The sequence below is a fragment of the Carettochelys insculpta genome, chromosome 13 (assembly GCF_033958435.1).
Source record: "Carettochelys insculpta isolate YL-2023 chromosome 13, ASM3395843v1, whole genome shotgun sequence".
NCBI classification, from domain to species: domain Eukaryota; kingdom Metazoa; phylum Chordata; order Testudines; family Carettochelyidae; genus Carettochelys; species Carettochelys insculpta.
In genome coordinates this window covers 19,753,551-19,770,139 of record NC_134149.1, presented here as the reverse complement: position 1 = coordinate 19,770,139, position 16,589 = coordinate 19,753,551, and the positions used below count along the sequence as shown (strand labels likewise).

Genomic DNA, 16,589 nt, shown 5'->3' with positions numbered 1-16,589 from the left:
AGCCGTGCTGCTGTAGCTCTGCTTCCGTCTTCACTTCATTTCCTCCCTGCTGCTACCGCCACCATCATTCTTTTAACCAGTTAGAACTTTTGTGCCAGGACCTGGCCTTTCTGTTTTGTTCAGTGAAGTACTCTGCATCCTTAACACACTTTCTCAATGGATTTACAATTTGTAAGTGCCCCTGCAAAATACCCATCAGAAGTTCATCCATCTCCATTCATCTCATCTCCGAAGAACAATTTTCCTCCAATCACTCCTCCTTAAAGTGATTTTCACGTCACAAATTGAATTCAGTCATAGCCAATATTTGAAGACTGCCACTGCTACAATGCCCCTTCAATCTCTTAAAAAATAAACCAAATTGAAAAGAAGCTCATTACTGAAAAACTGTACAAACCTATTTCTGAAATGTAGCCACCTGTTACTTTCTGATAGTTTCCTCCTTTTCGGCTGGGAACCACATTCCATGCAGGGACAGGGGTCACCTGCGTCACTGGTTTTAAGTTTGCCAATGGAACAACATGCCTACATGAAAAATACTAACATAAGTAGTGCCACAGGAACGCATATGAATGCAAGTCAACGTCACGTTAAAGCAAAATGACGGATACTATGGAACAGATTCTTCTTTAAATAAGCAGCACAAAAAAAAAAGTTTAGAAATTCACACCTGGGCTAGCTAAACCCAGGGTCAGTTTAAATATAGCCTTCTACCACTGCACCCAGGGTCAGTTTAAATATAGCCTTCTACCACTGCAATCCATTTTCCTAGTAATTCTACTTTAAGATTTCTCAGGGATAGATGCAGGTGACAACTCCCCGGCTATGGGTGTTATAGGCTATAACTCGGCTCCCACAGTTGTCTTGATTTTGGACTCCTCTCAGGATTGTTTTTAATTTTAATTTTTATTTTTAATCCAGTCTAACTCTTGCACACTGTCACTCAAGGGCACATGGTAATACCTGTTACTGATAACATGCAACTAGAGTCAAAGTTATGTTTTATTTTATAGATAACAATACAGACAGGTTATCTGAGGTACATGTGGGATGTTAAAGGAGATTTTTACTAGTTGTGAATTTGTACAATATATTAAAGCATTTGCAAAACTCCCAAAATTAAGGAGGGAGAGGAAAGGAGAGAATTTGAACAGGAGCTGTCAGAACAAACTTTAAGGATTAAAAGCCCGTTATTTAGCTGGCATGCAAGCCTCACTCCTGCAAATTTTCTAGAAGCCATTTAATTGTTCACCACATGAACTCAGCCCAAGAAGCAGGAGACTTCTGCTTTCTATACATATGATATCCAGATTACATCTGGAATGTTTCAAATGAAAATCCAAGAACGGTTACTCATGCTACCGGTGCAATGGTAGCTACTGTCAATCTGTTGAAGTGGGTCTGATTTTTCACTTTTATTCTGAAAAGAAACTGAGCCCACCAGAGATTCAAAACATTCTGGCAGCCACAGTTTAAAAATTTGTTAAGAGTGACATCTGTATGTGCAAACTCAATGGAAAAGGAGGATTTCAGCAAATAAGAGACACAGCTCTAAGGCAGTTCCCAGATTGCTTACTTTTCTGCCAGCTCCTCAATGAACACAGTCACCATATTGTTGTCATGTCCAACTTCCTGGATATGAGCATTGTAGTACTTACCCCCAGGCTCCAGGCGTACCTGAGGAAGAAATAAAGGGGAAGTGGGTAAACCCAGATGGTGACATGTTAAGGGTGCTCCAGTTTCTCCCAACAGCTGATAACATAGGAACTGATTTCATGGTACTCAGGTACCACTGAGCAGGCTTGAGAGCCTTGTAGTACCTATCATTCCCCACCTACCCAACATACAGACAGTAGAAGAGTGGGGAGAAAAGGGAAAGGCACTGCAGGAACAGACACAAAACACCACCAGAAAAAGAATAAGAGATAACCTCAAAGTCAGAACAAAGGACAGGGACAGATCAGAACCAGAACTGGCTTGTATGATTAAAAAACTACACTAAACTGGATCCACTGCACAGCTACAAAAACAACCAAACCAAAAAAAAAATTGCAAAAAAACCCAACCAAAACCAAAGTCCCTCTCCATTCTACTAAGGTTTGAATACAGTGCCAGTCAGTGTGGTATCAGAAACAATAAGCAGTCCTGTAGCACCTTAAAGTAACAAATAAAATTAGGTCATGAGTGTTCATGGGTGAGCCCTCCTTCTTCAAATTAATGTGTTGTTAGAATAGTTCAACGGCTCAAACTCTTCTTCTTTCAGGATCTATAGGACTAGTTTCTGGTTAAGTTCCAGGCAGCCTTTCTGTGTACTATCGTGTTAGTTTTGGATTTACAGAAAATTATAATTTAATATACATATATTTTTAAAAGGACTCCATCATATTTAATAGAAATAATGAGAGAAGAAAACTTCTGAAGACCCTAAGAATTCAGATTGCTTTGACAACTGAACAGTCTCTATTTAAAGCAACCTTAATAATTCATTACTGAACCTGCTTTAAGTACTAACCTGACACTTGTCTCCTAAAAAGTACTGTCTTCCAGCAAACACCATGTAATCAGTTTTTTGAAGTTCTACAAGAGATCAACGTGAACATTTAAGTGAGGTACTGTTCTTAATTGTCACCTATTCATTCATCTTGTGACCCAGAATTGCACTCAAGGGAATTAATCATCATAGATTGAAACAAGTGTATTATCTGCTGTATTTTCCTGGACATCTATTATGTGAGCACTCAACTACCAAATGAGATAAGTGGCTCCTGCCTCTCTAGTCTCCCAGGGGCTTTAGCACTACGGAAATGTTGCACTCTGCCCACAACTGGGAATGCCACAAAGTATCCGTCCCTTTCCATGTGAGGGACTGCTGGGCTCTAGACTAAGACTGGCACGCACGGCTGTGCCTCCCAGACTAAGATTTTTCTAGATGGATGTATCTATGTAAATCCTCCCAGCGAGGAAATTCTGAAAATTTATTGTCACCATCTAAATTTCTGAAGAACATTGTTACACTCCAGGAACTGGCTGTGGTACGTAGTTGCAGGAAGGAACGAATTTCAGCGATGAGCACAGTGAACCTATTGCTGCATTCAGTTTGTAAAATGCTTTGAGATTCTTTAACAGGCAAGACAAGATGCTGGAAATAGTATAAACATGTCCCCAAGGAGGAAGGAGCCATCTTGTAGCATGCAGCAGTTCTGGGTGCACACTAAGTAACCCTTCTTGTATTATTACTCTGAACTCAAATGCATTCATAAAAACAGACAAGCTTTTGTGGACATACTGCTACCATAAAACGAAAAACTAAAATGCGCCATTTTATATTTGACTGCTATCTGAAAACAGGATGATACTCTGCTTCTGTACTTAGCTTTAGTGCATCGTCACATTGTCTATTCTAAAACCAGTATCTTTTTCTCAACAGATCAAATTTCGGCGCACGATGGACATCATATAAGAGGGGAAGCACTTTACAAGTTACTTAGAGATGAAAACAAGAAGTCTCTAGTTGGTAACAGGATGTGTGCTTCACAGATATATTTGCTGGGTTAGATGATGCTTTTTACATTCCACGTGTTTATCTGCTCAAGTTGCTTTGTGGGTCCAACACACTTGTAAATCAGTCTATAAAAAAACCTCATTAAGCCTCAGTAACTTTTACTTTTAGCTAGGAATTTATTCAATAAACAAAGGGATTTTTTGGGGGGGTACCTTTTCTGCTGTCCAACCAAACATCAAACTCTACATTTCGATAGATCTCAGGGTCCAAGGCTTTTAGCACTTTATAGGGAAAAGGCATCTTTGACGAATTTTCTGGAGGCTAAAACAGAGTTAAAATGGACTACACTTAAAAGCGTACCATACGTTCACAACCCTTTCCTTGCAGAGGTTCTAACCATTCTGAACAAACATGTACACTTTATCTGACCTCTTATTTCCACTATGATTTGTAAGCAGTTTGCTTCAAGTACAGAACCTAAGAAGAATATGAACAAGCCTTGAGGAATTACAGATTCTGAGGTTGAAGACAAGGTGGATAAATAAGACTTGTGTTGAAGATGTTAGCCACAGATCCTACACTGACCTGCTTGACTTCAGGGCAGAAAAAGTTTTTAATGACTATGTAAAAAAAGAAAGGAAACTAACTAGGGTCTGTCTTTCAGAAGCTGCAAGCCATACAATGCCAAGACAATGAGTATTGCAGGTATCTGTCACTGATGAAATTTATATACAGGAGAAAAAGGCTCCCCCCACCACCACCCCATTAGCTAAAGCATTGTTTTGAGTCAGGATTACTAGAACAGAACAAAAACACTGTTTGTATGCCTAAAATACAATTAGATTAAATAAAATAAATTAGATAGTTTCTATGTAAGAGTCCAGATCCAGGATTGTTTGCCAAATTCTATTTTTAAAACTTGGCTAGCTTAAAAAAAGTTGGCTAAGTAGTTACAGGAATCTTGGAAATAAGCTTTTTATATTATGAAAAGGCCCAACAATTAAAAGATGAATACCAGGGCTAAAAACTGAACATTTGCATGTAAGATTGAAGAAATTAAAAGGTGTAAACCCTCAGGAGCAGCATTTAGAACAGGAAATGCTGATTCAGCCTTAACCACAGTATCATGAACACTGAAATGGAAAAGAAAGGATTCTCCCTTAATTGCCAAACCTTTGCCTCTTCAGTGCCTTGTTTGAGCTTATCTTCAGGTGGACTGTTGTCAGTATCATTGCCTTCCCAGTCTTCCACTCTAAGCAATTTAAAAATAAGATTACAAAATACAAACAAGATTTCTGGCCAGCACTAAAAGCAACATCAAACAGAAGAACCATGGCGCCATCAAGTGATAAAATGCAACCCAGAATCTTACACTATTATACTGTATCAAAACAAAAAGCAGTCAAGTAGCACTTTAAAGGCTAGCAAAATAGTTTATTAGGTGAGCTTTCGTGGGACAGACCTAATTCTTCAGACCTGAAGAAGTCTGGTCTGAAGAAGTGGGCCTGTCCCACGAAAGCTCACCTAATAAAGTGCTACTTGATTGCTTTTTGTTTTGATAGTGTATGGACTAGGACGGCTTCCTCTCTGTTACTATTATACTGTAGTACGAAAACACATGCAGCCAGTCACACACATGAAACCTTTTTGTGATTGTAAGTAAAATTCTGTCCCCTCCCCAAACTATTGGATTCAGGTCCCCCATATAATAGTAGGTGACACTGTTTTACATTTAAGGAAGGATTGGCCTCATTCCATTCTGCAAATTTAAATACTCCTTTAGTTGTTCCAGTCCTGGGCATTATGAATTTCCTCTAGAAAGAAAAATCTCAAGTACTCCTTAAAAAGCATGTCTAATTTACGACTGGTTAAGGATTCCCAGGGCCAGCAAGTTATGCTGGGTTCTTTTCGGCTTACACTACTTCTCATCTGTAAAATCCCATTGGTTACTACCCCCATCAGACACAAAAAGGCTGCATGGCAAAACTGCAAAAAGGCAGGGTTCAGCCCAAAGCTTAGAACACAGCTTTGTTAAAGATGTACAAACTAGACTAGAATCCAGCTTCCTTTCTCATACCAGTGTTGTTGCTGTCAAACTGATAGGAATTAAAATAGGTCCTCTATAAAGTAAGCCACTTATTCTGATTAAATCAAGATTTTTTCCATGAAAGAGATGCCTTTTGACAGTGCCAACTGACTACAGCTAGTGAGAAATAATGCTGTTCAGCTACATGTCACTTCCCAATCCTAGGAGAAACACACAGCTTTTTCCCATAGTATGCACAGACTCAGGATCAGTATCAGGACACTGGAAAACCTATAGAGATGTCCCATGAGGCAGCTCAGAACACAACTCAGGCTAGTCCTTCCAACACCTTTTTTTTTTTTTAAAAAAAAAAAAAAAAAAAAAAAAAAAAGGATCAGTCACCATTCCAAGAGCATTTTGCTTTTTACTGGTACCTCCTTTCTGAAGTAGCTTTGGACACCTTCTCAGGAAGGAAATCATAGTTTGCATCCTCGCTTCCAACAGAGGCACTGTTTCTGCTCTTTTTGGCTCCACTTCGAAACATCTCCACTGCAGTTCTCAATTCCTCCTCGTCCATGTTAAACACACCTTTATACAGGATCTCATACAATACAGCTGAGCAAACAAAGCACACAGAACCCAAAGGTTTTGATGTGGTGCCAGAAAAGAACACCTGTTGAGGATGTGCTCATGGTGGACTTTCATAAAAGACCAAGTATGTTAAACTCCATTAAGAATTGTCAATGAGCTTTCCACTTTTGTCTCCCTTCAGTACCCCTCTAACCCCCAAGAAAGAGAGCATTGCTGATAAGGACTTCAAATACGTAGTATTTGTGGGAAAAGAGTAAGAGCTAATTTACCCTGGCAAACAGCAGCATCTGCCTGAAATTGTTTTGTATACACCGAGTCATAATGGCCGTTGCTGGAACAACACAGCAAGATCTTGGAGAAAAAAAAACAACAACAAAAAGCTTTGAGGATAGAAAGAAAGAAAACTAAACATTTTCTATTCAATGTTCTAGATGGAGATTGCATATTCTCTGCTTCTTCTAAGCCCAGTGCTCTACCTGACTGTCCAAACAATAGGTATGCTTAATGTAAATACAAAGTGTGTTACGAACAAACTAGCCCCAATAAAAGAGATTGGAGCAAGCATACAAATAAGTTTGTATACTACCTATACCGTCACTGGTTAGTCATTTCACATTTGATCTTTTAAGAGTTCTTGAGAAACTGTACTGTCAATCAGCTACCTTTTGAATAACTAAATGTTAAAAAATGATTGACATTTAACTTTTAGAATCCCCAAACTGCAACATTTTACTGGCCCACTAACATCGAACTAGAGGAAAATCTTATTTCACAAGAAAAGGCTAAATATAGAACCTTCCCTATACCCTCTGTGTTAAAAACTCCAGGGGAAACATAATTTACTATTTTACATAATAATGGAAAAAGCCACCCCCCTCCAAAAAAAAAAAAAATCAAGCTAATTAATTTCTTCTGTTTAGATGGGGAAACCCCAAATCTTCTCTGCTCTTTTTGGGGGGAGAGAGAAGAGCACCCTCTTTACCCTTATGTTTCTCTAACCTTGCCAAAATTTGCTCACCAGCAACATGCTCCAAATACCAGCCAGTGAGATTTTAAAAACAGCCACAAGGAACTGTATGTAGGCAACTCCACCCCAGAAAAGCTGGAGTTGATCAAATGGGAAGATTTCTGGACAGTAATATTATAAAGCCTGCAGCCTGCTATAACTTAGTCAATGAAAAGGTTAACTATTGTGTGATGACAGTATTTAACTATGAAATAACTCATTTGTGGAACATTAGCCACACTGGAGTTTGTTTGTTAAATGTGCAACCTTCACTGGAGTTACAAGAGCAAAACTGAAGTGGCAAGATCCTTACAAAATTGAGTCCAAAGAGTAGTAGAGTAGAAAATTGGTTGACATCTCCTTACCTTGTCTTCAAAGCCATTGTTCGTAGCATAGGTGGGTGGCTTTCCAGGGTACCGGTACAGAATAAAGTCTCGACTAGGCAAGAGGAAGAAAAACAAGAGAATCGAATGAGTCTGCATTTAATGGAAGTTATTGTTATGAAGACATTTGAAAGGAATAGCTTGGAGAATACACTGTTGGTTAAAAGGGAGATGTGCTGGGGAAGGCAAAGGGCCACATGCCTTCCTAAGGTGGGAGGGGCCAGCCACCAGCTGGCAGGGTGATCCCTGCATTGATGGTCAGCGGCTGGGAAGGCACAGCAGGGCAGTTCCAACTTGTGCAGCTCACTGGCTGCACGGCTCTGGGGGAAGAGGTGGGACTGCCCCACACTCCCCAGTGGATGGTGAAGCAGCACAGCTGGAAAAGAGTGAGAGCTGGGCCTGCTCTGCTGTGCTTTCCCTGTCCCTGCCGCCAACGACAGGGTCGGAGAGGGAAAGACTGACCCCCAGGAGGACTAGCAGGGCTGGTGCTGGCAACAGGAGTTTGCGCTGCACTGCCCCGCACTCGCATGGCTCTCCAGCTATGCTGCACTGCTTCCTGCCAGGGAGCGCAGGGGTATTCCCGCCCCTCCACAGGCGCAGCATGGTCAGAGAGCAGTGCAAGCTGGAGACGCCTTGCTGTACCTTCTCCCCTGATGCTGGTGAGTGCAGAGGTGCATGGCGGGCAGCATGGATTCCAGCTGCCAGTGCCAGCCCCTCTAGTTCCCCAGGCTGCTTCAGCTGGGGGAAAAGGTGGGATACGGAGGGGCAGAGCAAGGGCATGTCAGGGATGGGGCCTGAGGTAGAAGAGGTTCCTCCCAGCCCTTCCCTGGGCTGGGGAGGCCACATGGCTGTGGGGCCTACGGTCCCATGTCACCAGTCACCTCTGGCTGGTTAGTATAGAGAACTGGAGCAGAATATTTTTTCCTAACAATAAGCAATAACTAAATCCACAACATGGAACCATCTACCTGAAATAAGAAGGGTTTGACAGAAACTACAATGCCTGTTTTCAGACAATAAAAGAAAACTTGTGAGGTCAGGTATTGCTGACCTCAAGATGGATTGTTTTGATAATGAGGCAATTAACCTTGAAAGAAGCAGCCCCCAAAAGGGTTAAAATCTCAGTACAGGATACCATTAGAACCCCGTGGAAGCGTAACTTGGGCTGAAACAGGATGCAAAGTTTTTTAGTGTCTCTGCCATTGGGCTCCTAAGCTGGTTTGTTCAGAAATGGGAGTATTTTTTCTAGAGGATAAACAGTGCTTGTAGCAAACAAATTCTACTTTATTTTCAATGTAGTTCCAAGCTGACACACTGAGCAGTACTTTTCATCTCCTGAATTTTCAAGGACTCCACATACCAAGCACGAAGTTTTATATGTGAGTTGGCAGTTATGTAACGCTATTCATGAAAGTGGTTTCTAGTGCACACTGCTCCATATGATTTCACACTTCCTATCAATAAGTCTAACTGTAAAGTTTTGGTTTTTTTTTAAAAAAAAGAATGTAATAATTACAAAAAATGCCAAACAAACAGACACCACTAAAGGCTGAAGCCCTCTGAAATTCACAGAGCCAGTACTGCATGGCCAGCAGCAACAGTTAAACGCCCAACAGACAGGGTTAGTTCAGTCTCCAGGGCCACCTTAACTAGGATGCTAATTCAATACCTTTCAGGTTCCAGGATCCTCTACAGGTGGAATTGATCTGCAGCTCCCAATTCATTTAATACACTCTGAATGACAGTTGCTCCCAACCCAAGCAGGCATCAAAACTAGATGACCATAATGATCCTGCTCCACTTTAAAAAAAATCCTATTAAGCAAGAGATTCTGGACCTCATAGCTAATATCCTTGGCCCATCACAGACCATTACAAAATTTTACATTTAAAACAAAAAGGAAGAGAGACTTACTTATAGATTAGTGATAGAGCGCTTATTTCCAATTGGCCAGCACTTTCCTAGGAATATAAACATATTTTGAGATCATGTGAGCAAGTATGTAAATAACCTTTTTGTGTCAGATATGTACCACAGCCGACTGATGATCCTACACTTCACTAACTGGAACTCTACACTGGCTCTTACTACAGAGCTCATCAACATCTTTCATGAAAAATATTGTAATAGTTTTCTGACCAGCTCTAAGTACTGGCAAAATTCTTAACTTCAAAACCTCTAACAGACTCAAAGCAAGATCTATAAAGAATTACATCTGCATCTACTGCCCTCTACACTGTTGTTTCATAGGGACAAGGAGAAAAAGACTACTCCTCGGTACTTAAAAGTTATGGTAGTAAGTAGAAAACCTCTCAGATACTCTCTTCAAAATATTTATGTGGGCACTGAAGAAAACCCACTGAGAGAGAATCAATGTGAAATGATGGTGTACTACTTAAATACTTAAATTCCAGTTCTTGCAAAATTGTAATTCTTACTGCCTCTGGAAGGTTGTAAAACATGAGGATTTCTGAAGAGTTGACATAGGACAATTATATATTCAATTTTAGTGGCCAGTGATCCTGGACAACATTGCAGCAAAGACCCATGGCAGTTTCACATATGTTTTAAGTATTTCTTTCATAGACTTGCCAAATTCGTTTCACATAATCTTGTATCCTGCTCATGCTCCCTACATTAAGTTTTAGTAAGAATGCAGGGGTACTTTCCCTCTCTCAAATATGAAAAAAAAATTAAATTTGTCAAACATCTATCAATTATGCACACAGTTTTGTAACGGGTTTTTAAAGGCCCTTTTAAAACCAAAACCAACTTTGGTTCCCCAAGCTTCAAGTTAGTTGCTGTGGTTTTGACAAGGCCCCATTTTTCTCCACATGCAAGAACCAAGGCCCTGAGCCTGACATCAGGTCTGTAGAGTCCTACTACACCCACCCAAAGCCTACTGAAATCAGCTCAGGTCTCTGCTAGGGTGCATCTAAATGGACCTGATGGCAGGACTGAGGTTCACGTGACCAGGGAGAACAGAAACAAAACATTCAAACTAACATTCCAGCAAACTTCATGAGCCTTCTCGGCTCAGCCTCAGGAATATGCACCTGGCCTCACCTTTGGATCTGCTAGACGTTCCAGGTATTTTTCAAATGATCCTTCCACATACTTTAAAAAAAAGAGAACTGAGTTAAACTCCAGATCACTGTTAATTCTGCTGGAAACATTAAGAACCAGAATTCACACTTTGCATTTAAAATGTTAGAGGAAAACTGAAAATATTGTTCTTAATTGTTTTACCCTGGCTCCTCGGAACCAAGTCACAGATCAGGACCCCACTGTGCTAGGCGATGTACAAACAGCAGGTAAGTTTAGATTGTAAGGTCCTTGGGGCAGGGCCGAAGACACAACAGATATAGAAAAACAAGTGCTGGAGGGGAAAACACAAGGAAACAATGAGGCCACAGTAGTCTTACAATCAGAGACACTAGAACTGGAAGGGACCTCAAGAGGTTATCAAGTCCAGTTCCCTACCCTCACGGGAGGGCCAAACACCGTCCAGATCATCCCTGACAGATGGTTTTCTAATCTGTTCTTAGACATCTCCAATGATAAGAGATTCTGCAACCTACCTAGGAAATTTATTCCAAGTGCTTAACCACTCTGATAGTCAGGAAGCTTTTCCTACTGTCTTGTCTAAACGTCCCATGCTAAACATATGCCCTTTGCTTCTTGTCCTAGTATCAGAGGCCAAGAAGAGTATCTTTTTCCTCCCTCCTCCTTATATCAACTGTTTAGGTACTTGAAAGCTGGTACGGCCCCTTGGTCTTCTCTCTACCAAACTTTCCAAACCCAGTTCTTTCAGTCATCCCTCATAAGTCAGGTTTTGCAGACCTTTAATCAATTTTGTTGCTCTTCTCTGGGCCTTCTTCAATTTGTCCCCATCCTTCCTGAAATGTGCTGCCCAGAACTGGACCCAATACTTCAGTTGAGTTCTAATCAATGCAGAGTAAAGCATAAGAGCTACTTCTTGGCTGTCTCTACACTACAAAAATAACTTCGATGTTGCTTACTTCAAAGCACAACTTAGAAGTAAGAAACTTCGAAGTTGGGCGTCTACACACACCTTACTTCAAAGTAGGGCACTACTCCGGTCCTGGGAATGGAGTAAGGACTTGGAAGTTAACTTTGCAGTAAGGGAAAAAAATGTGTGTAGACTCTCTGCTGGCTACTTCAATGTAGTGCTTAACTTCGAAGTTAGTTCCTGGTATAGATGCACCCCTTGTGTCTTGTTCACACCACTACTGTTAATCCATCCCAGATTTATTTATTTATTTGCAATAATGTCATACTAGCTTCTGGTCCATTATGACCTCTAGACACCTGTTGCAATACTCCTTTCTAGACAGTCACTTCCCATTTTATAGGAGCAAAACTAATTGTTCCATCCTAAGTGGAGTACTTTGCATTTGTCCTTATCAAACTTCATCCTATGATCCTCAGTCCATTTCTCTGACCTGTCCAGATAATTTTGAATTATGACTCTATCCTCCAAAGCACTTCCAACCCCAGCTTGGCATGGTCTACAAACTTCAAAAGTGTTTGCTCTTTCTTTGCCAGTACCTTGATCGCTTAAAATATTGAAAAGAACCAGTCCCAAAACTGACCCGTGCAGACCCCCACTTGCTCTGCCCTTCCAGCACGACTGTGAACCATTGATAACTGCTCTGAGAATGGTTATTCAACCAGTTATACATCCACCTTATAGTAGGCCCATCTACACTGTAATTTCCTAGTTTATTCATAAGAAGGTCATGTGAGATGGTATCAAGTGTTTTACTGAAGTCTAAGTGTTGTTCTTTACAAATCCATGCTGTTACTTATCACCTTAACTTCTAGATGTTTGCAAATGGATTCCTTAATTATTTGTTCCATTTTCTTTCCTGGCACAGAAGTTAAGCTGAGTGGTCTGTAGTTTCAAGGGTCATACTTATTTCACTTTTTATAGTTGGGCATTATATTTGCCTTCTTCCAGTCTTCTGGAATCTCTCCAGCCTTCTAAGATGACAACTAATGGCTCAGATACCTCCTCAATCTGCTTTTAGGATGCATTTCATTAGGCCCTGTGACTTGAAGGCATCTAACTTTTTTAGACAATTTTTAGCTTATTCTTTCCCTACTTTTTAACTTCAGGTTAGCTCTACAGCCTTCAAGTTCTTAAGTTGCCTTTCTGATCATGAATGTCTTTCCTCGCTACTTCCCGCATTTAGAATTAAATTACATGGATGTACTTAGTAAAACAGGTAATTTCTTGCTGAAAAGTTATTTTATCTGTACACACTAAATTTGAGACCCCAAACAAAAATAAAAATTAAAAAACAAATCAATCAGGATTACAGCCACATTTTCTAAAACATATTAAGGAAGCATGTGGTAATGTTTATGTCAAACATTAGGTCTGGGAGGTCTAATATATCTCTGCTGTACATGCACAGCTACATGAATGATTTGGTTATATCTGGGTCTAATGCTTTGGTCTGACCATAGTTCAGTTTTAATAATTTGTCCCATTTGCTCATATTTAGTGCATTGCAGAAGACGACTTGCCAAGCAGTTTTTTTGTTTTGTTTGGTTTTGTTTTGTTTAAAAGGCAAGGTATCAAATTTAATACCTACTCTGCCAGTTGAAAAGGGATAGCTTAAGGAAAAAATTGATACCCTAGAACACAAAATTGCAAATACAAGCATTGCTCACCCCCGTCCTATCAGGAGGCCAACATTTTATATGTCATATAGTTCACTGTGTCTTTCTTTTACTGGATGAGAAAGATCTTGTTTGCTCTGTTTGGCAGTTAATATACCACAGCAATAGTTGTAGTAGGAACTTGTGCACATGCCTGTCACCAAAAGCATCTCACTATTATTCACCATGTCGTGAGACACTAGGTATCTCCCTGCACCCAAATGGTAGCTTCATTTAAGTGAGGTAAGTCTACAGTGTACCAAGCACTTTAATATCCTTTTATGTTAAAGACTGTACAAAACTACTTTATTGCTTCCAACATCTGTTTTGTGAACAAAACATTTAGAATTGCTCCCATAAGATGTAGGGAAAGCTATTAATGAATTAGAGTTCAAATTGCCAGTGGAGTATTCAGAATGCTCTTCCAGAACATACGTTGATTCAAAGCATTCACAAGACCTCCGTATAGTGATAAGTCTACCTGTCGCTCACAAGCACTAATCCATCAGACATCATAATAAGCAACAAGTACATTTCCTAATGTTCAGCAATATTAGAACAAACTGAGGTTACGTATATAAAGACACTGAAGTTGCTGGCAGGGATTAAATGCATGATCTTCTGAACGAAAACCACAGACCCCCACTATATCAATTAAAGTCAAGTCTTCATTGGGCAGAAAGAGCAGGCTTGCATTGCTGAAGCCATCCAACAAAAGTGCCCAGTAACACTAATCATGAGGTAATACGTGCTTTAAAGTGCCCTGCAATATTTGACTGTCCTTAAAGGTGTATGCTTTACTTCAAAATGTACAATTCCAGCTTAATGTCTGTACGGTACTGTAATCAGTAACTTAAAATGAGAGATCAAATGTTTAGGGTAAATGTATATACAAAGAAAAACATTGTGCCATATAAATATATTTCTAAGATTTAGAAACAAATCTAAAGTTGTCAAGAAACTAACAGATAGTTTACAGAGTAAGCCAAAGGAGCAAGCATTTTCCCCTCAACATCTCATCTCATTTAATAGCAGTTTAAACCTCTGCTTGGTCAAAACTTGGAAGCTAAAACTAAAACAAAATACAATGGGATGTAAGCACAGGTCTACATAAATATGTTTATGTATAAACACCCCCTTATTTCCTAAGTTTACACACAAATCTACTTACAGACTCAAAGTTATGTTGGTTTTCCTTCATAAATGAAACACAAGCCTTCCTGACTTCCATATGATGGATTTGACACAAAAACAGCTAGGAAAATAAAAAAGGTGATAAGATGGCACTGAAAGGAAAGGTTTGCAGCTAATGTTAAGCTCCACTTTACAGTAAGGCTCCCTGTACAATTTATGCATAGTTTAGAATACAAAGGTGTCACTTAGTCATTAATATACTGTAAGCATATTGCAGACCTGAACAACACATATCATAGATGATTATAAACCCAATGTTGAGTGTTAGATATGTTGTAATTCACTTATGGACCAACTGGACTAACATTCTACAGAAAAGCATTGAATAATACCCTTTATAAAACTACTCATAAATGGAACCGATATATAACACAACCCTTTTTCATTGCACTTCTCTGCCTTAAGTTACTGGCCCATACATTTGGAAGTGGAAGAATCTGAAGAGACTAAAAGAAAATAAAGGATTGTTAAGTAAGTTACCACTGGCACAGTATTAGCAAAACCGAGAGCTTTTCAGCCAATCTTTGGCAGCGGGAATAAAAGGATACTAGTGGGGTTACCGTAATTGTTACCAAAATGTTCACGAAAGAGGACATGCCTGAGAGGGAGTGTATCAGCATCAACCAACTCACACTGTATTGATAACAGCAATGAAGGGTCCTGTGGCACCTTATAGACTAACAGAAAAGTTTTGAGCATGAGCTTTCGTGAGCACAGACGTGTATTGATGTGTTATAGGATACAGAAAACACTCATAAAATGCGAGTTGGTAGCTGCTGAGCCAGATGCACTTCCTCTCAGGTGTCCTCTTTTAGAAAGTTCAAATATGGCAACCCTGGATACTAGGCCTGACCCTCAGCTCAATTTGCAGAGCCAGAGCTTCCTGAAGTTTGTGTAAGAGGCAAAACAAAACCAGAAGCTGTTAGGAGAGGGAGAGCTCGCGCCAACCTTGATCCTCCCAAGCCAAGAGCACAACCCTGGAAAACAGGCTCCGAGGGGTAGCAGGGTGAGTCTGCAGCTTCACAAGAAACGAGCAGTTCTGCAGCGCCTTCCAGGCTAACAGTGTATCTGTTAGGGAAGGAGCTTTCCTAGGGAAGACCCACTTCTTCAGCACTCCCCAAACCGCTGAGGTGGCTCTTACCCAGGCAAGCCCGTCCCTAATCCATGAACGCGGGAGCCTTTAAGCTGCTCCAGGGCTGCCCCTAAGGCTGGGAAAGAACGTCTTAGCTCAGCCCAGCCCCCTCCCCCGCTCCGGGGGCTCTGCAGGGCGGCAGGCGGCCAGAGGAGGAAGAGGTAGTTCGGAAGTTCTCTCCTGCCAGGCAGGGGCAGGACTGGAGTCTGGGGTGGGAAAGAGACACGCCCAGGGGGCAGCCCCTGGTACCTGCTCGGAAAGGGCCCGGAAGAGGCAGGAGGCGTCCTTGGCGGTGAGTTTGCGGTACAGCCCCAGGCTGGCCAGATACTCGTCCATGGTGACCTCGCTGAGGGACTTCTGGCCGAAGTATTTCTTCCAGCCCTTCTGCATCTTCCCTCCCGGGGCGAGCGCCCGCGGGGCCAGCCTGAGCGCTAGCAGCAGGCAGCGGGCTGGTGGGAGGACAGCCGCATGGGGGCCGCGGCGCCTTTGGGGGCGAGGAGGAGGGGCGCGCTGGGGAGAGGGCGGCGGGGCGGGGATGCGCCGGGCGCGCAGTAGCCCCCGGGGCGCCGCTGGCTGGGAGCCCAGCTGCAGCCAATCCGGCGGGGCACTGATGAGCCCGGCTGCCCGGGCTGCTGCGCCTGCGGCCGTGATCCGCTGGGAAGTTCTACAGCAGGGCGGCCTGGGCGTTGCTCGCCTCCCTCTTTCGCCCTGGGAGCGGGACACAAGCTTCCGAGGGCCTGGGAACCCCCCTCCCCCCACGCCCTCGACAGGGCTAGCCCAGCGGTTCCCGGCCTGTGCACTGGTCCGGGACCCCGAGCGCCCCCCAGCCCCCATCAAAGCCAGTTGTCTTCGCCATGATCGTGTGTAGGTTTTGGGATTTTTTCCATGGCTCCTGTGCAATACCCTCAGGGGCTCCCAGGGGGCAGAGACCCCAGGTTAGGAACCACTGGGTTACAAAACACACACACACGGGGGGGAATCTCTGTCTCTCTCTCTCTCTCACACACACACATAGAGGGAGGGGGGTTAAAAATGTTCCCTTGCTGGTATTTCTGCTCCAAGGA

The 16,589-nt window shown here is 41.9% G+C and overlaps 1 protein-coding gene across 1 annotated transcript in view; it reads right to left on the bottom strand.

Moving 5' to 3' along the window:
* Nucleotides 1–16,589, bottom strand: part of ALG13 (ALG13 UDP-N-acetylglucosaminyltransferase subunit) — a 53,784-nt gene that overhangs the window by 22,753 nt on the left and 14,442 nt on the right. The window contains exons 5-16 of the mRNA XM_075008130.1: nucleotides 15,775–16,233; nucleotides 14,371–14,454; nucleotides 10,575–10,625; nucleotides 9,423–9,469; nucleotides 7,491–7,563; nucleotides 6,389–6,470; nucleotides 5,963–6,143; nucleotides 4,676–4,754; nucleotides 3,715–3,823; nucleotides 2,513–2,577; nucleotides 1,577–1,677; nucleotides 389–525 (exon numbers count right to left, since the gene is read on the bottom strand). Coding sequence (XP_074864231.1) covers nucleotides 389–525; nucleotides 1,577–1,677; nucleotides 2,513–2,577; nucleotides 3,715–3,823; nucleotides 4,676–4,754; nucleotides 5,963–6,143; nucleotides 6,389–6,470; nucleotides 7,491–7,563; nucleotides 9,423–9,469; nucleotides 10,575–10,625; nucleotides 14,371–14,454; nucleotides 15,775–16,233 — 1,468 coding nt within the window. The remainder of the gene's footprint in view (nucleotides 1–388; nucleotides 526–1,576; nucleotides 1,678–2,512; nucleotides 2,578–3,714; nucleotides 3,824–4,675; nucleotides 4,755–5,962; nucleotides 6,144–6,388; nucleotides 6,471–7,490; nucleotides 7,564–9,422; nucleotides 9,470–10,574; nucleotides 10,626–14,370; nucleotides 14,455–15,774; nucleotides 16,234–16,589) is intronic.